General features: G+C 59.9%; 2 protein-coding genes across 13 annotated transcripts in view; both read left to right on the top strand.

The window, feature by feature from the left end:
• Positions 1-321: 321 nt before the first annotated feature.
• On the top strand, positions 322-13070 carry SESN2 (sestrin 2). 2 transcript variants are annotated; one of them, XM_074563314.1, is made up of 11 exons: positions 322-820; positions 3464-3508; positions 4448-4645; positions 5137-5319; positions 5607-5807; positions 6384-6534; positions 6724-6839; positions 7412-7602; positions 8423-8567; positions 8664-10701; positions 11064-13070. In XM_074563314.1, the coding sequence occupies exons 1-10, from the start codon at positions 698-700 to the stop codon at positions 8748-8750; spliced, it is 1440 nt and encodes a 479-aa protein (XP_074419415.1). In that variant the 5' UTR covers positions 322-697; the 3' UTR covers positions 8751-10701; positions 11064-13070. The 2 variants fall into 2 exon arrangements, with proteins under 2 accessions (XP_074419415.1, XP_074419416.1); XM_074563315.1 differs by lacking the exons at positions 322-820; positions 3464-3508 and adding an exon at positions 4080-4254.
• The window catches only part of PHACTR4 (phosphatase and actin regulator 4), an 80847-nt gene continuing 64365 nt past the window's right edge, over positions 10559-27040 (top strand). For 3 of the 11 annotated variants that reach the window (XM_074563304.1, XM_074563312.1, XM_074563311.1), the window contains exon 1: positions 22105-22157. The gene's annotated coding sequence lies outside the window, so the exon portion shown is untranslated. Of the gene's footprint in view, positions 10632-21427; positions 21499-22104; positions 22158-27040 lie in introns of those variants that run through there. The other 8 variants (XM_074563298.1, XM_074563310.1, XM_074563301.1 and 5 more) reach the window with 7 other exon arrangements.

Consider the following 27040-nt stretch of genomic DNA (forward strand, 5'->3'; position numbering starts at 1 on the left):
AGGATTGCTTAGTGCAGCAAAATTAACGAGCCTCTGCCCAGGGGTGATTAAAATCCACCTTCAAAGGTCACCCTGAGCTGTCACGGAAAGCAGCGGGGTGAACCGAGCTCGGAATTCCTGCCGTCTCCATCCCGGGAATTTGCCTGCTGGGATCTCTCCGTTGCCGTACCCCCCCTGCGGAGCCTCTTGGAGCAGCAAAGGAGCTTTTTCTCCCCAAACCGTGAGTCAGTGCCGAACCGGCTCGGCGCCCGGAGCGGCGATGGCAGCAGCCTGCTCCCGCTGTCACCCCGGTCCCGCGTCCGCGGTGACTCAGGGCAGGAGCATCCGTGTGCTGGGAGCGGTGGGAGCCCTGGGATGCGGGCACTGCTGGCTTCGCCGGGGGGGGGGCTGCGGCCCGGTGCCAGCCCGCGGCGTGCTGTGACACGTGCGGAGCGCGTGGCGGTGGCGACAGCTGCTGCGTGGTCACCTCCTGCCATTCCACGCCCCTTCCCCGCTCCGGAGAGGGTGCCAGGCTGTGCCCGATGCCGCCGCAGTCGTTTGGAGGCAGCGGGTGGGAGAAGGTGCCTGCCATCGCCGGGGCTGTGCCTGGCTCCAGCTCTTGGGTCTCCGTCCCAGTGCCAGCCGTGGGGGCTCGTCCCCTCGCAGGGCATCGTGGAAAAGACGCCCCGGGAGAAGCGGCTCCCGGCCCAGTGGCTCCATGGCCAGAGAGTGGGTCATGCCGTCCTGCCATCGGCATTCCCGGTTGTGCGCGTCCAGGGTCCAGGCACCCTCCTCCTGCCGCCACCGTCCCCCCTGCCGTGACATGTCCCGTCTCCTGCAGGTGAATCCCGACAGCGGGACCCTCACTGCCACCGTGCCACCGCCTGTCCTGCGGAGGGCGGGGGGGCTCATGGTGCTGGGTGCTGAGCACCGGGGGGGCAGGGGGGTTTGAACTTCCCCGTCGTTACTGGGCTGGAGGGGGCCGGGGTGTGTGTGTGTGGGGGGTGTCCGGCTGTGCCGTCGGCTTTGGAAGGCTTCTCGGTTTTGGAAAACGCCGCTGAGTGCCGTGCTTGGTTTTTCCCTGCGTGGATGCCGTGGGTTTTCCCGGCCCTGGGATGGCGGTGAGGGGCGGGGGGGGGGGGGTGGCCGTGCCCTGCCCACCCCCGTGGGTGGAGGGGGGTGATGTAGGGAAGGGAGAAAGGGGGGCACCGGGAATCGCCTGGCTGCAGCGCGGCCGCTGGGATGGGGGGAGCATCTGCCTGGCTGAGCCGTGGGAGGGAGGAATGCAATAAAACGAGGGTCGTGCCATTGTTGTCCCGTCCCCCCACCCCCCGCCAGCCCCCCAGGACAGCAAGAATCTTGCAGACCAGCGCGGCTCCCGCTTCGGTCACTTCACCCAGTAACCCAGTTACTGGGTGAAGGCTGCCCGCTTCCAGTCGGGAAGAGCGTGTGGGCAGCACCCTGCTCTCCTGGCTGGGGATGAGCCCTTTATTTTGGGGGGGCCGGCAGGGGCCAGGCACACCTTTGCTGGGACAGGGTGCCCGGCTCTCTCCGTGCCCCCAGCGGTGCAAACGGGGGTGACCAGTGGCCATTGCCTGCCCCATGCCCATCTCCTGGTCGTGTCTCTCCCTGCACCCGGAGCAAAGCAGGGTGCAGGTCTCCACCGGCCGAGGCATCCCTTGGGATGGGCCGCGGGAGCTTTGCCGTGTCCGGCGCCGTGGGTACGGCTGCTGCTGGCTCGGCTTCCCCCCGTGGCACCACTGGTCCCCACTGGGTTTGCGTGGAGGGGGGGAAAACGTGTGCCATGGGGGAACATATGCCATGGGATGGAGTGGGGTGGTCGTGGGCATCCCGGGGCGCTGAGATCCCGTCCACTCCCTGGGCAAGCAGATCCGGATCCGGGGCTCGCATCCTGCTTGGGGCTGGGCTGCCATTCAAAGGTCCCGGCGGAGGTGACCCCGTGCTCGGGGACAGGTCCCAGCTTCACGGTATCACCCCGGCTCCTGCTCGCAGAGGGATGCCGGGGGTTTTCCGCAGGGAATGGGCAGAGGAGGCTGGTGCTTCCCCGCCCGGAGCGGGGCCCTGGGCACCCCCTCTGCGGTGGCGCCGGTATCCGGAGCGTGGGCTGGAGGACGCCGAGCTGCGGGCGTTCGTCTGCTGGGTGCCCTTTCTGCTCCCGCTGCCCTGTCTCGGTCCTGGTCCCACTCAAACACCGTGTCCCCCCTGTATGTGGGGACACCGTGCATCCCCCCCCACTCCTCCACCCCCCCATCCCTCTCTCCTCCTTCCCAGACCTGGGAGCGCTTGAACCCTTTTCCACCCTCTTTTCTCCCACCCCCAAACCAGGTTCTGGGTTCTCTGTAGGTGTTTTGCAGGGATTATTTTAGCTCTCGGGGCTGGGTGCTCTATGTGTGTGTGTGTATATGTGTGTCCCCCCCCCCCCCCGCCCCGGCCTGCGGTTGGCACCCATGGGTGCCGCTGTGATGCGGGCGCAGCCATGCCCCCTGCACCACTGCCAAGCCGGGAGCTGGTGGGATGCTGCGTGGGGGAGGATTCAGGCTCTGCTGCATCCCCGTGTTTCAGCTCTGGGGGGGGTGGTGGTGGTGGGGGGGGTCCCCATGGCCACTGAGCCCCCCCCTCCCCCCCCCCCGCAGCAGGAGGGCTGGGGTGAGGGGAGGGGGGGTGCGATCCCGATCCCATTGCACCCCTGCTTGCGGCATCCCCGTCGCTGCCCCCGGGTGCACCCTGCTTGGGCGCTGGCGGGGAGGAGGAAAATTATCTGCTAGGAGAAAATACAGCGTGGAAACGCTCTTCCCTGGGGAGCTGGGGGGGGGTATGGAGCGTGGCGGGGGGGGGAGGGGGGGGTGTCAAAAAGGAGCTGAACCCTGTGCCGGCAGCGCGGAGAGCAGCAGCCGCCCTGTGCTGGGGTTGGGGGGGCGGTGGGGGGGGCTTTTTTCTGTCTTAACTGCATTAACGGATTTGGGGAGGGAGGGAAAAATTACCCGGTGGAGATGTTTGTGGGCGTTTTGTGGCCGGGGGTGGCAGCGGGGCCCCCGGGCACCCTGTTTATGGTGGCCGTCGGCCGTGGCTCTTCCCAGGGACCCCCCTCCCCGGGCTCCGCTTGTCCCCCGTGTTTTCCCATGGAGGTGGTGAACCCAGAGCCGGGGGGTGTCTCCGCTCTCCTGGCCCGTGTCCTGGCGCGGCCCGTGGTCCCCGCGTGTCACCTCTCCCCGGGGTGTGTGTGTGTGGGGGGGGGGGGGGGTGCAGAGCAACACCCCTGCCCGATTTCATCAGGCGCTGCCCGGCCTGACGCAAGGGCGCAGGGGCGATGGCCGCGCGTCCCCGTGGCCCGTGCAGGGGTGGCTGCCTGAGTCACCCTTTCCGGTGACACCGCGCTCGTCACACCGGTGGCACGTCCTCGTCCCGCTGGTGGCTGCCGGTTGCCCCGGTGCCGGGCTGAAGCCACCGCTCTTTTCCTTCCTAGGAGGGAGAGGGGAAGGGTCCCAGCGCCTTCATCCCCCTGGGAGAGGTAAGAGCCATGGGGGATGGTCTTGGGAGGGGGTGTCCCTCCCTGCTGGGGGGGCTCCTCCGTCCCTCCCTGCCCTGGGTTTGGGGTGGGGGGGGCTGTTAAGGAAGGATTCCCACCCCCCCATCCTGATTGCTAGTGCCCGGCTGGGGTGGGATGGGGAAGGGTCACCCAGGCGCGGGTGTCCCTGTGGCAGCGGGGGGGGGTGTCTTGTTTTGGGGGATTGGGGGGGGGGGGGGCAGTTGTTTTTTCCTGCCCCAAGTCCCTGCCCTGCCCGTGCCTCAGTTTCCCCGCTCAGCCAAACGCAGTTGTCTTTCCCCTGTGCTGCAAAGGCAGCCCCCATCCTACCCTATCGTGTTCCCCCCCCAAAAAAAACCCCCCACTGTGCCCTGAGGTCCCCGGGGCTCCTCATGCCGGGGCACCCTCAGCCCTATCTCGCACCCGGCCTCGGTTTCCCAGATGGTTCCTCCTTGTCGGAGATAACGCCGTGGTTTCGTCACCGCGGTGGGGGTGGAGAGGCTGGAGGGGGGGTGTGTGGGGGTGTGTGTGGGGGGTGGTGGCTGAGCCCCATCTCCTCCCCGCTGCGCACCAGCACCCAAATAAACAACCCACCCCTCGAGCTGAGCCGGCCGGGCTGTGCGGGGTCCGGTATGGAGACCCCCCGTCACCCCCAGCCCCCCGGGGCCGGGAGGGGGGAGACGGGCAGCGGGGGCTACCGGCGGTGTCCCTACCGGGCGGCGGGGACAAAGGTGGGCACCTCCCACGGGGTGAGCATCCGATGCGGTGGGATGGGTGCTCCGGGGTCCTGCTTGATGGGGAAAAGGGGTGTGTGTGTGTGTGTGGGGGGGGTGTCTCCTTCTAGGTCAGAGGGGGGCTCTAACTCACAGCCCTTCACACACGCACACACACACCCCCCCTCGCCTCCTCTCCCCATCCCGGCAGATCCTGCAGGACGGCGCGGAGAGCAGCCTGCGGCAGCTCCTCATCGAGGCCTTCGTCTCGGCGGGCAGGGTGGACAACATCACCATGGTCATGGGGCTGCACCCCCAGTATCTCAGCAGCTTCTGGAAGACCCAGTCCCTCCTGCTGCGCATGGACGGGCCCCTGCCCTACCACAAGCGCCACTACATCGCCATCATGGTGAGGATCGGGGGGAGGGAGGGGGGGTCCCGTGGGGTGGGGGGTCCCGTGGGGTGGTGGTGGGGGGGTGTCCCGGGGGGTTATTTGTGGTCGCAGCACCTCCACTGGGTTTTGGGGCAGGAAAGCATTTAGGACCCCGCAGGTGGGTCGTGGCGTGGCTTGTTCCCCCCCCTCACCCCCCCACCCCCCCCACCCCTCCGATCTGCGGTCCCAGAGGCTTGGAAACCCCTTGGAGTTGGTGCCGTGGTGCCCACCCAGGGTACCCCAGCACCCCTCCCCTCCAGGGCGCCTGGGGACCAGCGTTGATGGGGGGGGGGGGCGCAGGGAGAGACCCCTGTGTGGACTCTCTTCCCTAGGGAAAACCCTCCAAGGGCGATGTGTGTGTGTGTGTGGGGGGGTGTCTCCCTGCCTTGGCTTCTCCAAGGGCTCGTAGCAGGGTTGGGGGGTCCCCTGGCCGGTGCCGGGGGCTGACTGCCCGGCTCTCCCCGCAGGCAGCAGCCCGGCACCAGTGCTCCTACCTGGTGGGTTTGCACATGGGGGAGTTCCTGCAAGTGGGGGGCAACCCGACCTGGCTGCAGGGGCTGCACTGTGCCCCCCAAAAACTCAGGAACCTCAATGAGATCAACAAGCTGCTGGCCCACCGGCCCTGGCTCATCACCAAGGAGCACATCGAGGTGAGACCTGATGCTGCCAGCGCGGATCGCCCCCCCCCCGCCGCCCCCCCCAAACACTCTAATTTTGGGGGACTTGGCCCCAAGGGCCACATCCCTGATTGCACCAACCCCCCCCAGATTTAACCCTTTTGGGGCTGAGGGAGTCTCTGAGGTGGTTTATGGGGGGGGCGCATCCCGAATCCCCTCCTGTCTCCCTGCCCTTGTCTTGCCCTGGCTCTGGGGTGCGGTGGGGGGGGTACGGCGGGGGCGCTGGGGGGGGTGTCTGTCCAACCCCGTGGGCTTTGCAGGCTCTGCTGAAGACGGGGGAGAACAGCTGGTCGCTGGCAGAGCTGGTGCAGGCCCTGGTGCTCCTCACCCACTACCACTCGCTCGCCTCCTTCGTCTTCGGCTGCGGCATCAACCCCGAGGAGGAGCAGGATGGGGGGCACGGCTGCCGGCCCCCCTCGCCCCACAGCGACAGCAGCCCTGCCTCTGACGACAGCTCTGGGGTAAGGCGGGGAGGGGGGGGTTTGCCTTGCAGGGGAGGGGGGTGTGGGGTGGGAAGGGAGGGCATGGGGGACGTTTTATGGGAAGAATCTCCCCAGGGAAGTAGCGGATTCCTCAGCGTTGGATGCTTTTAAGAGTCAGCTGGGCAGGGTGCTGGGCCCCCTTGTCTGGACAGTGCTTTGGCCAAGAGAGGTTGGACCGGGTGATCCTTGTGGTCCCTTCCAGCCTGGTGTTCTGCGGTTCCTATGATTTATGGTGCTTCTCACGGGGAACTGCCCCAGGGCCTTTTATTGGGAACAGCAGGTGCTTTAGGGCTGCGCCGTGGCATCCTCCGCGCCGTGGCATCCTCCCCAGGGCTTGTCCCCTTCTTCCCAACCCTTGGGATAAATCACAAGAGCAGCTGAGATCTGGGCAGGACAAACCTCCTTTGTCCTGCAAACAGTTCTTTAGAGCAAGCCCTGGGGTTGCTCCAAGTGACGGCAGAGCGGAGAGCGGCTCCGTGCTCCTCTGGGCTGGCAAATCCCTCTACAACCTTGCTCGACCCGGGGCAGCGTTGACTCTGCCCTCTGCTTCTCCAGGGCAAGGACGCCATGCGGGAGGTGGAGGCGCTGATGGAGAGGATGAAGCTGCTGCAGGAAAGCCAGCTGGAGGAGGAAGGTGTCACGCAGGAAGAGATGGCGACACGCTTCGAGCTGGAGAAGACGGAGAGCTTGCTGGTGGCTCCGGCAGGTGAGGAGGTGGAGGGGAGGGGGACAGCTGGCTGGGGACGGGGTCCCGGGGGGCTGGGGAGGTCGCGGGGGATTGGGGAAGGAGCCGGCGTCTGCCCGTGGTGCAGCAGGATCAGGCCCCCAGCCGCAGGGCTGGCTCTCTCCGGGGTCCCGCCACGTCGCTGACGGCCGCTGCGGTGGTGCCTTGTAGATGTTGCGGATCACTCTCTGCAGTCCAATGTCCTCTGCTTCGTGGAGGACCCCGACTTCGGCTACAAGGACTTCACGCGGAGGGGCGAGCAGGCGCCCCCCACTTTCCGTGCGCAGGTGGGTGCTCAGTGTCCCATGGCGGGGAGCTGGGTGGCAGGTCCTGCTTGTCTCTTGGTCCCAGGGTCATTGAGGAGGGTGTAGCGAGGTGAGGGTCGGTAACTTCTCCCAGGGAACAGGTGATGGGACAAGAGGAAATGGCCTCAAGTTGTGCCAGGGGAGGTTTAGGATGGATATTAGGAACAATTTCTTCACCAAAAGGGTTGTCAAGCACTGGAAGAAGCTGCCCAGGGCAGTGGTGGAGTCGCCATCCCTGGAGGTGTTTAAAAGCCGTGCAGACGTGGTGCTGAGGGACATGGGGTAGTGGTGGCTTTGGCAGTGTTGGGGTGATGGTTGGGCTCGATGATCTGAAAGGTCCCTTCCAACCTCGACAATTCCATGACTCTGTGACAGTGTGGGTGCAGGGGACGAAGGGCTGGGACCAGGCTGGAGCTATCTGAGCAGTGCGACCAGATGCTGATAGTTGAGGGAGTCAACATGGGAACAGCAACAACCCCAGCTTGTGTCCCTGGCTTTGAAGGGACCCCTTGTTTCCCCGTCAAGCCCCTACTCCAGCATCCTTTCTCCGGCAGGATTACACCTGGGAGGACCATGGCTTCTCGCTGATCAACCGTCTCTACCCCGATGTGGGGCAGCTCCTGGATGAGAAGTTCCAGGTGGTCTACAACCTGACGTACAACACCATCGCCATGCACTGCGGCGTGGACACCTCCATGCTGCGCAGGGCCATCTGGAACTACGTTCACTGCGTCTTCGGCATCCGGTAGGTCCCCGAGCCATGGATGGAGCCTGTTCTCCACCTTGGGTAGAGCCCGTGAGCAGGTCCAGCCTGGGGCCTGTGGCTTGGTCTTGCTGAGACTGTTGCTGCTGCTTAGACTGAGGCAAAGTGATAGAATTGTAGAATGGTTTGGGTTGGAAATGATGTTAAAGCCCACCCAGTGCCACCCCCTGCCCTGGGCAGGGACACCTCCCACCAGCCCAGGTTGCTCCAAGCCCCGGCCAACCTGGCCTTGAACCCCTCCAGGGATGGGGCAGCCACAGCTTCTCTGGGCAACCTGGGCCAGGGGCTCACCGCCCTCACAGCAAAGAATTTCTTCCCAATATCTCATCTAAATCTCCCCTCTTGCGGTGTAAAACCATTCCCCCTGGTCCCATGGCTCCCCTCCCTGATCCAGAGTCCCTCCCCAGCTTTCCTGGAGCCCCTTTAGGGACTGGAAGGGGCTGGAAGGTCTCCCCGGAGCCTTCTCTTCTCCAGGCTGAACCCCCCCAGCTCTCTCAGCCTGTCCCCACAGCAGAGGGACTCCAGCCCTCCCAGCATCTCTGGGGCCTCCTCTGGCCCTGCTCCAACAGCTCCGTGTCCTTCTGCTGTTGGTGCCCCAGAGCTGGAGGCAGGACTCCAGGTGGGGTCTCCCCAGAGCGGAGCAGAGGGGCAGGATCCCCCCCCTCGCCCTGCTGCCCACGCTGCTGGGGATGCAGCCCTTTTCATGCTGTTGGGGGGCTGGGTTTAAGTCCAGAAAGACCCCCGGAGGGTGCGAAAGGGCAAGGGTTATGCCCGGGGTAACGTCCCTGCTTCCCTCCCCCAGCTACGACGACTACGACTACGGGGAGGTGAACCAGCTCCTGGAGCGCAGCTTGAAGATCTACATCAAGACGGTGGCCTGCTACCCGGAGAAGACGACCAAGCGGATGTACACGCAGTTCTGGAGACACTTCAAGCACTCGGAGAAGGTGCTGCCCCATCCCTTCCCTTCCCGGCAGGGCGATGGGGGGGTGCCGAGCCCCCCCCCCCCCCACGGTGCCCTGACATTGCTCTCTCCGCGTTAGGTGCACATCAACCTGCTCTTGCTGGAGGCTCGGATGCAGGCGGCTCTGCTCTACGCCCTGAGAGCCGTCACCCGCTACATGACCTGACCGGCCTCTGCTCCCTCCTCTTCCTCCTCCTCCTCCTCCTCCTGCCCCAGGTTTGGGGAAAAGGCCAGGAGGGAGCTGGTGCCTTAAAGACTCTGCTGGAATATTGTCTCCCCCCTTAAGGGTCTGGAGCTGCTGGAAGGAAAGAAGGGGGGGCATCCCTGCCCCTCATTCCAGGAGACGGGATCCCCAAGGAGCCGTCGGCGTTGGGAAGATCCCGGAATGCTGCCCTGGGCTTGGCAGAACTGGGGGTGCTGGGCTGCTCCGCGCCTTTCTTGGGGTGAGCCTGAGCGATGCCAAACCGGGGGTGTCTGTGGGTGCTGGCGTTACCCCTCGGTGACCCGTCCTGCCACCGCGGAGGACTGTCCTCGAGCCGGAGATCACCACGGGTATCGCGGGCTTCACCCCTGCTTTTCTGGGGTCTCGTTGCGCTGGAAGATGCGCAGCTGCTGGTGGGGGATGCTGCCCGCCCCCACACCCCCTGCCCCTCACATCTCTAGGGCACTGCAGGAGAGGTGGGAAGGGTCCGACCACCCCGTGGGGCAGCCCCCGGTGCCACTCGTCCCCAAGCTGAATCCCCCCCCCCCACCAATTTTAGCATCCGAATGGCTGGAGGGAGAGACTGCGGCTCCCCCCTGCCCTGCCTTCAGTGACACGGGGACGTCCCCTCCGCGGCCGGGGGTGCCTGCCCGCGCCCCCTGCAATTTGGGATGCAAAGTGCCTCTTAACCTGGGTGCCGGGACAGGAGCAGGATGAAGGTAGAAGTGCCTGCTGTGTGTTTTATACCTTTTTTTTTTTTTGTTTCTTTTTTTTTTTTTTTGGTTGGCATCATTTTTCAGCCACTGGCACATCTCCGCTGCCTCCACCTTCGGGGCTGTGCCGGGGGCGGGGGGGGGGCTGCCGGCGGCTGAGGGTGACAGGGTGGGACGTGGGGTGGCCGTAGCTTTACCCAGGGGTGCCCGAGCATTTCCCAGCGGCGCGGGTCGCCGGTGGCGGGGTGAGGGGGGTGCCCGTTTGGGAGGCCCCCCGCTCCCGGCTCTGCTGGAGCGCGGGTCTGGGTCCAGCAGCATCGCCTGCTCTCGGTTTGTCTCTGCGGAACCTTAGCTCCAGTTAAGTTATTTCTATTTTTTTTTTGGGGGAGGTGGTGGTGTATTTACTCCTGACTGGGCAGGGAAATGCTACTGTGACTTTGCTACAGATCTGGTTTGAAAAAATAAAATTATTCCTTTCCCCCCCCCGCCTTTTTTCCTTTTTCCTTTTTCCTTTTTCCTTTTTCCTTTTTCCTTTTTCCTTTTTCCTTTTTCCTTTTTCCTTTTTCCTTTTTCCAGCCACTTCCGCAGGGCAGAGCCGGGGTGAGCCGCAGCTTCCCTTTCCCCCTGCTCAGCCCCAGGGCCTGATCCTGCATAGCAGAATAGGGAATGGGGGTGTCCCACTGCTCCGGGAGCGACTGGGAGCAGCCCTGGGTTATCCAAGGGGACAAACTGGGGGGCGGAGGGGTGTCCATGCATTCCCGAGGGGATGGGCTCAGCTCCGGTGTGCCCCCGTTGCTAACCTCTTCTGGGTTCAGCACCCTCCTGGAAAGTTGGGATTTGGGGCGCCGACACTCGTCCTGATGTGGGTGTCCCATGGGATGCACCAGTCCTGCTCGGGGGGGGGGGGGGTGAAGCGGCACTGGGGGCACCCCAGCCCTGTGATGGGGAGCCCAGCACTTATCAGGGTGGGGGCAGGAGCCGCTGGCAGCTGCTGATAAGAGCCCTGAGGAGGGACCTGCCCGTCCCCCTGCTCCAGCCCCACGGACCCAGGGACGTCCCTGCGCCTCGGAAGCAGGGGGGGGGCCCGATCCTGGTTCCGGGGCAGCTGAGACCCTCCGGTCCCCACGGACAGGTAGGACCCACCACCTTTCCCACCTGAGCGGGGACGTGGGGCTGGGGGCAGCGAGGCTGGATGGGGCTTGGTAAGGGTTTGCTGGGGGGGGGGGGGGGGGGGGAGGGCAGAGCCTCTATTTGCACCATGCACGGGGTGGGGGGGTGTTCTGGGGGCAGCTCAAGGGCACCGGGGAAACTGAGGCAGGGGAGCAGGTCTCCATTGGCTTTGCCGATGCCAAAAGTCCCCGGGCCGGCGTCCCCCTCCACGTTGTGGGTGACTGCGGGCGGCTTTAGCAAACGTCTCGCTTACAAGACACCGGAGAACACCCACCCTGGCGTGGGGGGTGGCGGAGGGGCAGGGGGGGGCGGCCCTGAGGGCTGGCGATGCGCCGAGCGACGTTCCTGCCCTGAGTCACAGCCTCCAAATATTTCCCAGCGTGTTTTTTTCCAGCCCTGGCCCAGGAGGCTCGAGCCGCCGACGGTGCCTTCGGGCTGCGAAGAGCAAAGTCGTCGTGTGTCGTGTCCCCGTCCCCCCCCCACCCCCCCGCCCCGTGCTTCCCAAATGCTGTTATTTCCAGGGTGTCACCCAGCCGGAGAGGGGACGCCGCCACGCAGGGACTTGCGGGTGCTTGGGGGTCCCTGGGGCAAGGGTGGCACCTCCCTGCCCCCCGGCTCTGGTGGGTTTATTCCCCAAATATTATTTTTGAGCTTATTTTTAGGGAGGATGCTTTGAAATATTTCGACGCTGGTGCCTTTTCTACCCTAGATACGGAGGGGTCCGGCCGTGGGGACCTGATGTGGCTTGAGGTCCTGGGGGGTGGTGGCACCAGCTGCAAAGAGCAGGGGGGGGAAATCGTGTTTGTGTGTTGGTTTTTGGTTTTTTGGGGGTTTTGTTTTTTTTTTTTTTTGCAAAAAGAAGTGAGAAAAATGTCATCTCTTGGGGAACTGAAACAGCTCGGCAAATCAGAGCGTCGTTAGAAAAGGGTCAGGTCAATGGGGAGATTCTGGCCGAGGAGGGCTTTATTTCTTTTATTTATTTTTTTTTTTTCCCTGCTGCCTTCTGGCTCTCTTTGAGGCATCCGAAATATTTTGTTCAAAAGGAAGAAATCCTCCAACTACAGGCGGCGTTTCTGGTCATAAAGTCACACTAGGAGGGGCTGAGCCTTTTGGGGGAAAAAAAAAAAAAAGTGAGGGGGGGGAAAAAAAAAACCTTCCTCTCTTTTCTGCTGCAGTTTTTCCCCGCCCCCCACCCCCAGCGTGTCTGGCGAAATCGGCACCGGCGTCTTGTGGGGTCACCGCTCGGCGTCCCCTCCCCGTCTCGCTTTTTCCCAGCGACATCAAGTAACTGGGATGAGACCGAGCCCAATTTGGGAGTGGTGGTTTGGGCTCGGGGCGCAGGGGGTGTGAGCTCGGCTCACCTCCTCCAGTACTTAAATATATATGTAAAATAGATTATATATATTTTTATGTATATAAATACATAAAAAATAATTCTTTTTTTTTTTTTCCTATATATACAAATAAAAAAAAATATATCTCCATGGGGATGTATCTGGGCCTTTCGGGGTGGCCGGCGGCATCCCAAGCCGCAGCACCCCTCTCTCCCAGCCCAGCATCCCAAGGTTTTTCTCCCCAGGAGACCTTTTGCAGCCCCATGCCGTGGCGTCGTGCCCCCCCGCCAACCCCCCTCACCCCCCACCCCCCCCCTTCAGCGGCCAGGAAGGGACAAAATATCTTTTTGTCTTCGTTTTTATTGTTACTGCCCGTCCCCTGCTGTGTTTGCAAGAGGACGGGGAGGTGACACCCCCACTCTGGGTGGGACGCCACCTCCCTTGTCCACCCCATCTTTGCTGCTCCTCTCCTCCGCCGAGGCCCTATTGAAGTACCACCCCCCACCCCCCCCGCTTTTCCCACCCCCACAGGCACCCGTGGGTGTTTTATCCTCATATTAAAAGCAGAGAGAAGCGGGTGCCCAGGACCCAGCAGCTCCCCCCTCCCCAAACTGGGAGCCGGTGCCTGGAGCCAGCATCACCCTGAGCATCGCAGGGGGGAGGCGGCGGCGGCGGCGAAGCAGGAAAGCTCTTCGAAAGTGTTATTTTTTTTTTTTTTAAATCCCTTTTTATTTTCCCCTACGCTCTTGCAAAGCTTGGCCTTAGCAGCAAATCCCGGGTTGGGCTCCAAATTTCCCTCCCCGCCCTGCCAAGATTTATTTTAAACCCACAAAGGATTTACCGTGGGCACCCGGCGCTTCCCGTGACGGAGCAGCAGCACCCAGGCAGGACCGGCCCGTTGCTTTATTTTTCTCCCATTTTTCTGCTACGGTCCCAAATTTCTCCCATTTTTCCGCTCCGCCGCCCTCCTTGAACTCATCGGATCAGTTTTAAACACCCCCCCCCCTTCCTTTTTTTTCAGGTGGTCACAATTATAACCCAATAAATCCCTCACCCTGCGATTTGTACGCGCGTGTGTGTGTGTGTATATATATATATGTATCTATATAATTTATTGGCAGCTTTTCTTGTCCATCTTGCGGGGCAGAACGTGTGCTAATAACCTCCCTACCTGTAGCTCCTAGGTATGACCCCAACGCGTGCAATTTTTTTCGCGCTAAAATTGCCCTCGATTTGGAAACGTTACGTGTTGGTGGTGTTTAAAACGCAGCGGCGCAATGGGAAAATTAATAATAATAATAATAATAATAATAATAATAATAATAATAATAATAATAATAATAATAATCGTGGGCTGTGCTGAATGAGTGTTTTAAGGTTGATGGAGGCCAAAGTGCTTTGCAAAAGGGGCATTGTCGGGGTTGAGCCCCGATACGGGGAGGGTGCGGTGGCATCGCGCCATGCCAAAGGGTTGTTTCTTGCTGAGCCCGACACCGAACCCGGCGGCAGGTGGGATTTGGTGCAGCCAGGGATGTCCTCACCCTGGAAATTGGCCGGGATGGGGCTCAGCACCCCCAGGGATTGGTGCGGGGCTGGAGAGGAGGGGGAGGAATATCCGTGCCGTGATTGCCCTGCAGCTGCCAGGGTGGGATGGAGAAATTTGGGATGGAAACCAGGCAGCTCCTCCAGGTGAGGGGGACGTGGAGGTTCAGCTCAAGCCAGGGTGATGGCGGGCGCAGTCTCTGCCCCATTTTCGCCCCAGTGCCCATGTCCTGGCCGTGCGCAATCCCCCGTGTCTCCCGTGGGACGGCACATTTCCCAGCGGGGAGCAGCCGCCTGGGCAGAGCCTCGGCCGTGGTCGCCGCGGAATGGGATGGCATTGACTCCCGCAGCCCCAGTGTTCCCAGTCCCTTCCCAGCAGTGGAGCCCCGGAGCTGCCCAGGGACCCCGGTGAGGGTTTTGCGGGGCGGTGGGTGGGTGGGTGGGAGGGAAGGGACCGGCCCCCGCTGGCTGCCTGAGCTCATGGGAACAGAATGTGTCCTGCCCATGGAAGCCCAAAAATATCCCCTGGCACCGTCCGTGCCCGGCGCCAGCCCTGCTTCCTCGCGTAACCCACACCGTGCCCAGCCCCGCCGGGGCTGCCAGCCTGCGGCCGTGCCACCAGGTCAGCGCCACGGGGTGGACGCTGTCGTCGGGGTCAGGCCGCCCAGCGTTTGCTTTTGCAGCCGGGTTTTACCCAGATACGTGGGTTTGCGCCCTGCCAGCACCCAGCCTGCACACCCAGGTGGGCACCTTTGGGTCCCTGGGGTGGCAGAAGCCAGCCCGCCGGTGGCCGGGAGCCAAAGTGCCTCCACAAGCCCCTCCAAATCAGCTCGATCCTTGCGGGCGCAGAGGGAAAGCTTGGCAGGGTGGGGGCAGATGAACTCCCAGCCCTCTGCTACTTTGCAGCAGGTAATAAGCTGTTTGCTGGGGATTTAAGAGTGACAATTCGGCTGTCACCAGGAAACCGACTCACTGTCCTCACTGGGGACAAACTGGGCTTATCCCGGGGGAAATGCAGGCTCCGGGCACTGCAGGCTGTAAATCCCAACTGGCTGCTGGAGCATTTTAGTCCTTGAAAAGCAGCCAGGCAGCAGCGATGGCACGGCGGCGTGCGGGGAGGGTGGCCGTAATCCATTATGTGTCCCCGAACTGCTGTCACCTCCCTCTGGGTGCCACCTTGCACCCGCAGCTCCATGCCAGCCGGGGGACGAAGCACCCCGATGGGTGCAAAGGGGTCCCCATCACATGCCCGTGTGACATTGGGGAACAAACCAGCTCCGCGGGCACCACTCACCCCTCAACCCTCTATTTCTTTGCCTGCCCTGGGATTTTCAGCCCAAACGACCCCCGGCCAAGTGGTGCTTCCCGGCTCTGGCCCGGGGCGACCTTCCTACGGCCAGGTGGGACCGGCCCGGGCTGGAGGAGCTGGGGATGGAAGGGCCGGGGATGGAGGAGCCGGGGATGAAGGACCCGGGGATGGAGGAGCCAGGGATGGAGGAGCCAGGGATGGAGGGCCCGGGGATGGAGGAGCCAGGGATGGAGGAGCTGGGGATGGAGGAGCCGGGGATGAAGGACCCGGGGATGGAGGAGCCAGGGATGGAGGAGCCAGGGATGGAGGGCCCGGGGATGGAGGAGCCAGGGATGGAGGAGCTGGGGATGGAGGAGCCGAGGCTGAAGGATCCGGGGTTGGAGGGCCCGGGGATGGAGGAGCCGGGGACGGAGGAGCCCGGGATGGAGGAGCCGGGGATGTCCGGTCCCCGCCGCTCCCGGCTTTCCTGGGGCGGCAGCGCCGCTCGCTGGGGACCGGCAGCAGCGCGGCCAACCGCCCGCTGCAAACCTGCCCCACTGCAAAGCGTCCCTGCTCCAAACCAGCCCCACGCCAAAGCATCCCTGCATCCCTGCTGCAAACCTGCCCCACTGCAAACCAGCCCCATGGCAAAGCATCCCTGCTGCAAACCTGCCCCACTGCAAACCAGCCCCCATGGCAAAGCATCCCTGCATCTCTGCTCCAAACCAGCCCCACACAAAAGCATCCCTGCATCCCTGCTGCAAACCTGCCCCACTGCAAACCTGCCCCACTGCAAAGCATCCCTGCATCCCTGCTCCAAACCAGCCCCACGCCAAAGCATCCCTGCATCCTTGCTCCAAACCTAACCCACTGCAAACCAGCTCCACACCAAAGCATCCCAGCATCCCTGCTGCAAACCTGCCCCACTGCAAACCAGCCCCACACCAAAGCGTCCCTGCATCCCTGCTGCAAACCTAACCCACTGCAAACCAGCCCCCATGGCAAAGCATCCCAGCATCCCTGCTCCAAACCAGCCCCATGGCAAAGCATCCCTGCATCCCTGCTGCAAACCTGTCCCATTGCAAACCCACCCCACTGCAAATCTGCCCCACATCCCTGCTCCAAACCCACCTCACTGCAAACCTGCCCTGCATCCCTGCTCCAAACTGTCCCGCCTGCAGCCTTGCCCTGCATCCCTGCTGAAAACCTCCCTCCTGAAAAACCTTCCCCGTATCCCTGCTGCAACTCTTCCCTGTTGTAAACCTTCCCCACTGCAAACCATCTCCCCATCTCCCTGCTGCAAACCTGCCCCATAGCCCCACTGCTGGCCCCACTGCCAACCCTCCCTCTGTCCCTGCTGCCAACCCCACTGCAAACTGTCCCCGTGTCCCCGCTGCCACCCCCACTGCCAACCCTGCTGCCCGTTGGGAAAGGCCCCCCCTCATCCCGTTTTCTTGCTGAGAGGCTGGATCACGGGATGGCAGGGGGACAAGGGCGCACTCCAGGAACCAGAAAATGCGAGTTGCAGCCTTCCCTCTCCCATGCGGGATTTGGAGCATCCCTGTCCCTCCCGAGAGATCGGCAAGACCTGGCTGTCCCCCCTCGGTGCGGTGGGTCTCAGACCCCATCCCCAGCGCTCTCCCCGTGCCGCAGTCGTGTCACAAAGGAGGGAGAAGAGCTGGGACCGTGTCCAGTACCCGAGCCTGTCCCTGACTGGGGGCTTCTCGGAGCAGCGGTGCCACGTACCCGGCAGAGCCCGAGCTCTGCCCGCAGCCTGCCTGGATGGCAGCCGAGGGAAATGCCCCATTTTCCTCCCTTCCCACCGGGCACAGCCATGGGGATACTCCCTGGGGACATGGGGAAAGCGTGTGCACCAAGGGCTGGAAGCTGTAATATGTGAAATGTGGGTTCTTATCTAAAAACACCTGGAAGGGGAGGGAGGAGTGGAAAACAAAGGTTCTGGGCAGCGCAGAGCCCCAGCCGGGCTTCACGGCTCCCCACAGGGACCGGTTGCCCGCGAGCAAACTCGCCAGCACCCGGTGCTTCCCAGGAGCAAAGCCTTTTCCTCTCACTATTTTCCTGACACCTCGAAGAGGTCCCTCTAACCGCCGGGGGGACTTTGGGGAGGAGGGTTTGATAGCCAAAGCCGGAGTTTTTAGCGGCTTCCATGGGCTGTCACAGCGGCCCGTGCCTTGCTGGAGCCAGGCCACGGCCCTTCGGCTCCGCATTTTACTCCTGCGAAGATGCTGCTCGGCATCCAGGAGGTACCGGGGGCAGGGGGGTGTTTGTGCCCTGCCCTGACCCCCTCGCAGGGTGACGCCTCTGCTGTTTAATCACCCGCCGGGTGGGCTCCGAGCACGACGCATAAAATACGGCTAGTCCTGAGCGGCTGATGCCAGCCCCTGATGTGACCGAGGAAAGGGGGGGACGAGGGGGTGGCTCCGAGCACAGCACCCTGGGGTGGGCTCGTTGTCTGCTCTGCCCTACCCCCCCCACCCCGCACCTTTGCACCCATGGGGTGCAAACACCGGGATGGGGACACAAGGTTTTTTCCCGTGTGACAGACCCGGTTGGCATCATTGCCAGCCACGCGTGCGTGGGACACTGGTCATACTGGTGCTGGGAAGGGCACATCGCCCGGCGGTGGCTTCTCTGGCTGATAAAAACCACTGTTCCTGGCTAAGACATTAGAGGAAGCTCCTTGCAAGCGCTGGCTTTGCCTTGCTAGCTCTCCAAGATGGGTTCTCTGGGATTTAGAGGCCCTGGAGGGAGCTGTCGGAGGAGGAAGGACAGGCACGGAGGAGCTGATGGATGTCCCTGGCCATTCCTGCTGGGATGGAGGGCGAGCTGGCAAGCGTCCCACCGCAGCGCCGGCGCGGCTGGAATCCGTGGGACCCCGCCACGAGCTGCTTTATCATCCCGGGTGTTTAAGAAGGGTGGTTTACGGCTTGACCCTCCCTCCTGGGTCAATTCCAGGCAAGGCTGCCTTTGGGTTTTGCTTTGGGGCGAGCGGGATGGTCATCATCATCCTCATCCCGTGCCGGTGCGGAGGCAGGAGAGCCATTTCCAGCCACCCTGGTGGCTTCTCCTTCCGTGGTTGAAACGGGAACCCCAACCGCGGCTGGAGGATGAGTCACGTTTCCCAGAGCTGGCTGCAGAAGAAGGGAATTAGACACATATATTCATGCGGAGGAAGGGAAGAGCGAGCTCTGGGCCTCTGGGCGTGTTTCCAGGGGGACTTAGCCAAAGCCGTGACACCGGGAGCCTGGGGTTTGTCACGGAGGAAGGTGACCCATGCGTTGCGAGGGGGTGGTGGGAACTGGTGACCCCCCGCCCGGGTGATGGAGCCCGATGGGGAGAAGCCGCTGAGCATCAGCAACGTATCCACACGTGCTGCGGGAAACCAGAGCCATACTGGGAGCTGCGGGAGAGTGGCTGTGAGTGATTTTGGTTGTGGATCCCGACGTCGCCTGCTTTCTCCTGGCATCTCGGCGGTGCGTGATGCCGGCAGGCTGCCTGCCTGGCTCTGCTGGCGGTGCCGGGATGCTCCTCGGCTCTCTGGGCAGGGAGAGCTCACCCAAATCGGGGGGCAGGATGCTGCAGCCCTGCCGTCTCCTTTCCAGCATCCCGCAGCTGCTGGGAGCACTGGGATGACTTGAAAATAGCATCAGTGTCACCGGGAGAGTAAAAGCCGTGGTTTCCCAGCTCGGGAGACGGCCCTGGTGCAGTTTTCCCTGCAGAAATCCCTCACAGAGCCTTGAACATCCCAGGATTTATTTGCCGGAGAGCTGGAGGCCACCAATTAATGAGGCTGCGATGGAAATGTGGCACAGAGGAGCCCAGAGGTGGGGGCCAGGGGGCCTGGGGAAGGGGGGTTGTGGTTGTAGGGGATCAGGAATCCCTCGAACAAACCCACCCTGTCCAGGTAAGCGACCTGAGCGCCACAGCCCCCCAGGAACACCGGGGTTTCGGGGGCCAGCTTTCCCTCACCGGGGTGCCAAGGGCTAAAGCCACCACCCGGGTGACCCAAGGAGCGGCATCTCAGGCTCCCCATCCCTCCTGCCGGGGCGTGGGGGGGGGCGAATTTGGTGCTGGCCGAGGCAGGGATGCCGCGGGGCCGGGAGATTTTGGGTGGTTTTGCAGTGATTTAGGGTTTGCATGGCGGTGCCAGGAGGTGGGGATGACGGTTGGGTGCCGCCGCAAACCCACAGGGTGCCCACCCCGGGAGGGGTCTTAATGCCAACGGGAACGAAGGGCTTTTGACCCCCTCTTCAAGCACAGCAGCGGATAAAACCAACCTGTTTTATTATATAAATGTGATGTTTTGCCTTAAGGGGATCTGGCACATGAACCTCACCTCTGGATGGACGTGGGGATCCACTAACGGGGGGGAGCTGAGCGAGACCGGCCCCCACTGGGGCTCCCCGGAGAGGATTTGGGGTTCGGCATGGGAGGGCGCAGGGATGCAGGGGGGGATGCGGCGGGGGGAGATGCTGCGGCGGGAGGGAGCGGTGTGGCCAGACAAATGGCACGGACGGACAGACAACCGCCTGCCGGGACTCGGGGGGTGGCAAATGAGCGGACAGCCGGGCTCGCCGGGCAGCGGGGTCTCGCTCGCGCCGTGGAGTCGGCATTAAGCTGTTGGCGAGGACCAGATTTTTGGGTTTTTTTCCCACTCTAGCAAGCGTTTCTGTAATCTAATGTGTTGAAGCGATTGAAAGCTTGAATATAAAAATTCATCCAAGGAAAACAGGGGATTGGTGGTGTTCGAGCTTTCGCCGGACAGAATGGAAATTAAAAATATATATTAAAAAATATAAATAAATATCTATTCCCTTGTTTTGTTCAAGGATGTTAAACGCTCCCTCCCTCCAGCAGGTCAGATCTGAAGCCCCGTGTGTGCCCCAGGAGTGTTTTAATCCTGATTTTCTGCCCCTGGGCCAGCCGGTGGCCCCATAAAACCCCTCGCCCCGCGATTTAGGGCAATCGCCCAGCGGGGAAGGGAAGGGGCAGCGGGGTGCGGTGCCTCAGGGATGTACCGATGGCTCTGTCCCCTCGTCCCCTCATCCCTGGCTGGGCCCTGCTGCCCGAGAGCCCCTTTGGGGGTCGAGGATGTGTCACCCTGTTTCCCCAGGGGCTCCCCCACAAGCGGATTTGAACAATTAGAGAGTAAAATCTTCCCCCCCAGTAATTAGACAGGCTGACGTGGAGGGTGGTGACAGTGTCACGTCCCTTCGGAGCCCTGTTGGGGTTGGGGTGCGGGGAGGGGAGGGGTCCTGCCCCAGCGCCCAGCCCCGGTGGGAGATGCCTTTTGCGAAGTTTTCTCTCCCCCATCGTCCCCGGCTCACCCCACACCTTGCCCCACTCCCCCCACTGTCCCCCAATACCCCCCCAGCACCTCATCGACACCCCGGCCCCAGCTTCCTCCAGCCCCCAGTCCCCCCGTGCGATGCCCGAATTGATGCCAAGTCCCCACCCGGCAGCTCCCTGTGTCCCAACTGCCCCCCCAGTGTCCCTTCCCCCCCACAGTACCCTGCTGTCCCACTGACCCCTAACCCCCCTGTCACCCCAAATCCCTCCATCTGCAGCACTACATGGCCCAAGACCCCCACCCCACAATACACCAATGCCCCAGATGACCCCAGTCCCCCCCCCAATAACCCCAGCACCCTCTTGGTCCCCAGATCCCCCCAGCCCCAAGTCCCCCAGCACCTGGATACAGACCCCAAATCCTCCTGTCCCCAAATCCTTCCTGTCCCCAAATGTTCCCCCCAGGGCACCCCATCACCCCCTGACCCCAAAGCCTCACCCCAAACCCCCCAGCCCCCCCTCACCCACAGTCCCAAAGCTTCACCCCATCCCTCTCAGCACTCCATCACCCCCGCCCCAGCCCCCCTCGGCGCCCCCTACCCCAAACCCCCATCACCCCCTCGTCCCTTGACCCCAAAACCTAACCCCCCCGCACCCCCGCTCCAAATTCCCATGTCCTCCCTCACCCCAGATCCCCCCCAGCACCCCATCATCCCCCACCCCAAACGCCCACGCCCCCCCCCCTCACCCCTTGACCCCAAAGCCTCACCCCCACAGCCCCCTCACCCCCAAACCCAAAGCCTCACGCCAACCCCCCTGGCACCCTGGCACCCCCCACCCCAAACCCCAATGACCCCTGTCACCCTGGACCCCTAAGTCGCACCTGAACCCCCCCCAAGACACCCCAGCACCCCTCACCCCAAATTTCCACAGCCCCCCCACCCCAAACCCAAAGCCTCCCCCCAACCCCCCCCCAGTACCCCCCACAACCCCTGTCACCCTGTGACCCCAAAGCCTCACTCTAACCCCCCCACAGACCCCCACAACCCCTGTTGCCCCCCGACTCCAAAGCCTCAGCCCCCCCCACCAGCACCCCCACAGCCCCCCTCACCCCCAAACCCAAACCCTCACCCCAAACCCCCCCCGGCCCCCCCACTCCATTCTGCGCCGAGGGGGCGTGGTCTGTCGCGGGAGGCGTGGCCTGCACCGGGGGCGTGGCCTATCAACGGGGCGCGGGCCCCCCCGCGGGACGGACTACAACTCCCGGCATGCTCCCTGCCCCCCTTCCCACGGAGGCTTCCGGCGGGGCCGGCCCGGGAGCGGCGGAGGGAGCCGGCGGCGGAGGCGGGCGGCAGGTGAGGGCGGCCGGCCGGCCCTGCTGGGGGGTGGCCGGGCCGGGCCCGGTCCGACCCCTCTGCCCGGCGGCAGCGCTCCGGGCGGGGGGCGGTGTGAGGATGAGGGGCGGCGGGATGTGAGAGGGGCCTGTGAGGGGTGGGAGAGGCCTGTGAGGGGCGAGCCCGTGGAGGGTCCCTGAGGGGAGGCGGGGGGGAGGACGGGGGCCGAAGGCCGTGCTCTCCTCACCGGGACCCCCGGAGCTCCCCGGAGGCTGGGGCTGTGCCGCCGGGCCGGGCCGGGGGCTTCCTCGGCGGGGAAATCCCTCCGGGAGCCGGCTCGCCGTTTAAACTCTTGCTATAAAGTCGCTTTAAAACCCAAGCAGCGGCAGTTTCTCTGCGCTGCTCCCCTCTGAAGGGCTGTGACTAAAAGTAAAACCCGGTTTTCTGCCAGTGTTGCCGTCCTGGCGCTTTCTGTGGGAGCGCTTTCACCTTTCTTTCAAGTTCTTTCCGAGTCAGCCCCTTTGGTATTTCTTTGTTTGATCTGTTCTGGCTGAATGTTGGCTGAAATTTGAAACGTCCCCGCTGTGCTTTCTCCTTTAATTGTTCTTTCCTTCTGTTTGCGTGCAGATGAATTATTTACCTCTTTGCCTTTGCATTGGGTTGTGTTTGTCCAGGTGAAGGTAGGTGAGGGCTTGGTGCCCCTCTCTGGGGCTGAAGGTGCTGGGGGGGGGAAAAAAGTGAGTGATGCGAGAAGGTGCTTAATGGAGGCTGAAACGAAGTAAAAAGCTGTTCTCAAATGTTAAGGTGTTTAAACGTTGCTTCTGCAAGCCTGGAAAGAGAACCGGGGATGCTTGTCATTGCTCCTCTAATAGATAAAGAAGCCTTGAGTTATATAGGAGTGAGTTTTAAACTTGAAGCTTGCCTTGGAAAAATATGAATATCAGCAAGTCCTGGGCAGAGCTGGGTTTGCTCGCGGTGGAGGGGGAATGATGAAGTTTTCTGTGGGCCGTTCTTGGTGGGTAAAGGATGGATTCAGCTGAATTAGCCTGATGTGCAGGTGTTATAGAAGGTGCACAGGAGTATAATTAAATTCCTCTGCTATGATTTCAGTATAAGTGCCGGTTGCTCTTCAAACGTACCGTTTAAATTAATCCGGATTACTTTTAAGAGTAGACAAGATCTAAAATTGTAACTTTAAATTGCTTCTCAAGTGAGAGTATAAAAAGGGGGGAAATAGAGCCAAAAGGAGGTCACTTAGAGGGAGCCGTGTTGGCGCACAGTTATGCCAATTGAAGTTAATACCTTGGTGAAGGTGATGGTAAAAACCCCTTTTCCCGTTCAGAGTAGGTTTAAACTTGTTCTTCCCATCAGTGCTGGAAATGACTGCACTGCTCTGTCCTAAATTAGTGTGGTTTCAAGTGTGTCAGCTTGTACTTTCACAGGGCTTGCTTTGTTAGCGGATAATATCTCAAAGGGTGTTTTTTTGTAAGGAATGTTTCCTTTCTGGACTACCAAGAAATGGCTGGATGAGCTGTATCTGAGGCACAGAGCATCCTCGAGCCCTGGAGGGGAGGGGATGGGGAGGGGGGAATCATTTTGGGAGTATGGGGCACTGTCAGAAACAAGGGGAATGTGATTGCATCCTTGTTTTCGTGCTGCTGGATCAGTAATCTGTGATTATACAGCCTTCTACTTCATTCAGTCACTGGTTAATTTGATTTCCAGTTTAATTTGATGACAGTTTTGAGAGCCAAATCACTTGTATTTAAACAAATGGCTTCTATTTTGATCAAATTTCATTGTGTTTGGCATGTGGTGGGGCATTATATGTATTAAAAATCGCTGAGACTGCAGTTCCTGCGGGTCTATTAGTTGCTGATGAATATTCAGTTACGAACTGTACAAAACCTGTGTCTGGCAGGGAGCGGGAGGGGGGGGGGCTTAAAGCAAAACCCACGCGATGCTGGAAGTTGCACCGGTACTGGTTTTTTGTCACTGGTCTAAGTGATGCCATGCACAAGACAAGTCACAGATATCCTTGGGATCATCTGGGTCACCTCAAAACATGTTCATTTTTCAGGCAAAACCAGAACTTTGGGAGTACAAGGAAGCTGGTAGGGCTGTTGGGGGCAAAGATGTCATCTCGTTCTTGCTCCCATTAAAGGTGGGAGTGGGAGAAATACTCCATGTCGTTCAGAATCAGTTCCCTAATTTTGTTTAGTTGGGATTTTCTGCCGTGTGGGGGTTTTTTTGTTTTCCTGGCGGGTTTGGAGCCCGTGGAAAACTAATGGATGTGTGACTGCGGCAGCGTCAGGCCTTGGCTTTGTGTCGAGGGGAAAAAAAAGCCCTTTCAGAGATCTATTTTTATCGTTTAATTAGTAGCTCTTGCTGACTTGTCAATGCTGCGGTGATAACTATTTCCAGTTCTTTTCTGCGCAGTGGGGTCACGCATTAGTCAGACAGCGAATGCACCAGCCAGCAGTCATACCTTTGGCTGGGGGGTTTTAACTCCTTCCAAACTGTTCCCCCAAATCGAAGGGGGCAGATTCCAGGTGCGGAATCGGTGTATAGACATACGGAATTCTGTGAATCTCAAGGTGATTTCCAAACGGTGACTGTCCTTACTTAATTTTTCTCTGCCCCAAAGGACTTCCTGTATCTCCCAAGACACTGAGGAGTGGGGAGGTTGGTGTGGCTTCCTCATGGCTTGGGATCACCCGTAGACTGCAGATTTCCTGATTCTGGCTCTTATCTGCTGGTTTTGAACGACTGGGGTCAGTCTTTCAGGGTGGAAGGTGACTGTGAAAAACCTCTAGCGATGACTAATTATGCGTTGTTATTTATGCTCCTCGCAGATGGGGAATTGTGTTTTCCTGATGTCTAAGTGCCGAAGCCCTTAATCTATAGATACTGTTCTCGTGTTGCTGGTTCTATTGCTTGTGGTGTTGACTTGTTTTTGATTATCAGCTGTGCCGAGATACGGAGGTGAGAGGCAGAGGTGAGAGGCAGAGGTGAGAGGCAGCTTTCGTCCCCAGCTACAGCCTGGTTGTCCCACTATTTGAATTTCTTTGTTTACTGATGACTGTATGCTCTTTCCACGTTGCACTGGGGAAGGGATGGGGGAGGGAGGACTAATTATCTCCAGAGAGAGGCTTTTAATGCTATTAGTCAAAGGAACAGGCTTTATCTCGATACTGAATGAATTGTGTGAAATAACATGAAGCACCGGTGGCAAAGATACAAAAATTGAGAGCAGTCCAAATGATTTCTGTCTGCTGAAAACTGGAAATATATCTATTTTTTTCCCCAAGCGGTTGGCTAGCAGCAGCAATTGGAGGAGGGGGGAATGGGTAAACAGATTGTTAACTTTATTCTTTTGTGTTTGTGCTTTTGGCATGCTGATTACAAAACACAGTTCAGAATTGCTTACCTACCAGCTGCACAGCTAAGTTCAGAAGTCATGATGGGCAATGCATTATCACGAACTAATTAACCATGTCTGCTGAATGTCATGGGGCAAAATAAGGTGCATACTGATGAGGTCGGTTTGTGCAAGTCTGGCACTTCTCTAGCTCCTGCACTCAGCTCCTAGTCTGCTCCAGCTGCGGTGCCTTTTGAAATAGATTTGGTAAAGATCCTTGGACTTTGGTAAAGTCTAAAGGCACTTAAACTAGAGGGTTTGAACCTTTTCACTTTGCTGGCTCCAAAAGTACAAATCTCTTTGCAGACAATTGAGATTCTGGCAGCCAGCTTTTCCTTTAGTTAAGCAACCCGCAAAAGTGAACCCCTTGATTAGAGCTGTGTTGCCATAGACTTAGTTGTCTAAAATCCATCAAGATTAATCCCCACTATTGATTTTAAACCAGAGGCCGCCCCTTACAAGCTTCCTTCATTGCCTTCCGCTTGCCTGCAGCAGGGCTGAATCTCTCTGAATGTGCCAGCCTTTCTCTCCTAAAGATAGTTAGCTTTTAAGGGTGCAAGCAAGAAAAACTTGGCCCGAGTCCTACTGAGAAGCTTTAATTTGTAAACTTGGAGCAAAGTCTAAGAGGCACTGTCTTGTTTGGTGTCTGCACAGCGTTTCAAGGCTCAGGGCGCTTGGTGTTACAAACACCATGGTGCCGAGGGTGTCTTAGCAAAAAAAGAGGCTATTGCTAGATGTGGCCATCAGGTAGGAGGTTAGGATCACAAGCCGTGTCTCAGTGGGTTCACAGAGCCTTCTGCTTACAGAGGTGAAGTTTCCAGAGGTGCTTATGGACGGGGGAAACGCCAAAGGTCGTCGCCTCCGGAGAATTTGAGCTTTGAACAAAGCATGTAACTGCCTGAGCCAATTTTAAGGGGACTTTGGCATTAGCTGTACTCGCATGCCTTTGTGAAGGTTGTGTTCCCTGGTCTAATTCTTCTCTCCTACTTAAAGTCAAATCAGTGATGTTTCTGTCACCGACTAAATTCGCTGGAGTAATCGGCTGTTCTAGCAGCGCCTGCTGGAAGCATGATTCCTATCAATATTATTTCTGCCTTGGCAAGAGCTCCCCTGCAGATGCATAAAAGCACGGGTGGTGGTATGTTATTGATTACTCTCCTCTCCAGAGCTCTCTAAAAGTTTCTGCAGGTTTGGTGTGCTGCCAAGATCCGCAGGAGGTGGGTTTGCAGGTACAGCTATTACCAGCAAGCCTTCGTGTCCTAGTGCGGAAGACAGTTCGGTGGCTTTGCGCAGGGATAGAAATGGGGTCAAGAGGGTTTGGACTGGTCTTTGCTGGTTGAACAGGCTGCCTCAGGTTCTCTGGGAATGCCTTTTTTTTTTTTTTTTTTTTTTTTTTAAAAAGCTGCTCTGCTGCAATATTGACAGTGGAAATCTGGATGGACCCGCAGAATTTCAGTTGCTGATCTGTGCTCCTGTGTGGTGTGACCTTGTGCTGCCCAGGTTATCTTTATCCGCTGGGACCTAGAAGGAGGAGGATAATAATTACTGAAATAAGTGATAGGCTGTCTGATTTGTGCTAGCAAGGTTGGTCTTTTGTTGTTGGGGATATTAAGTCTAGTCTGTCTGTTGCAAACCAGGTGTAATGGCAGAAGTAGGAGAAGGGCTGTTAAGTCCATTTGGGTTTGTTCCCCTGTAAAGGGTGTTTGTGTGATGCCAAAAGAGAAGAAATATTGAGACGCAAAGGCTTTTTCACGTACTTTTTTTTGATTAGCAGCAGGTGAGAAGTGGCTTGTCCCCTGTAGGGTCACTGAAGCTTCATTTACCTTGTGCTGAGAGTTAAATTAGTGCTTACATCCTGCTCCGAAGTTGATCTGTCTCCTGTTCTTCCTGGCTGTGGATCAGGGCCAGAGGTGAGCAAGGTCGTAGAATTTTTCATCTTGTACTTCCAAATCAATTTTTAACACAGACTCCCACAATTATCAACAGAAAAAACTGAGATTGTGGGCATGTTTAAACATGATGTCTCTTGGCTCAGCTGCGCCTTTTTAGAGTAACATCAACCTTTGGGTGGAATTGTCAAATGAGTGCTGTCAGGCTCTCTTGGCTTGTGCTATTTTACAGCAGTTTTGGAATTAGCTGTGG

Source organism: Larus michahellis, chromosome 19 (assembly GCF_964199755.1).
Source record: "Larus michahellis chromosome 19, bLarMic1.1, whole genome shotgun sequence".
NCBI lineage: Eukaryota > Metazoa > Chordata > Aves > Charadriiformes > Laridae > Larus > Larus michahellis.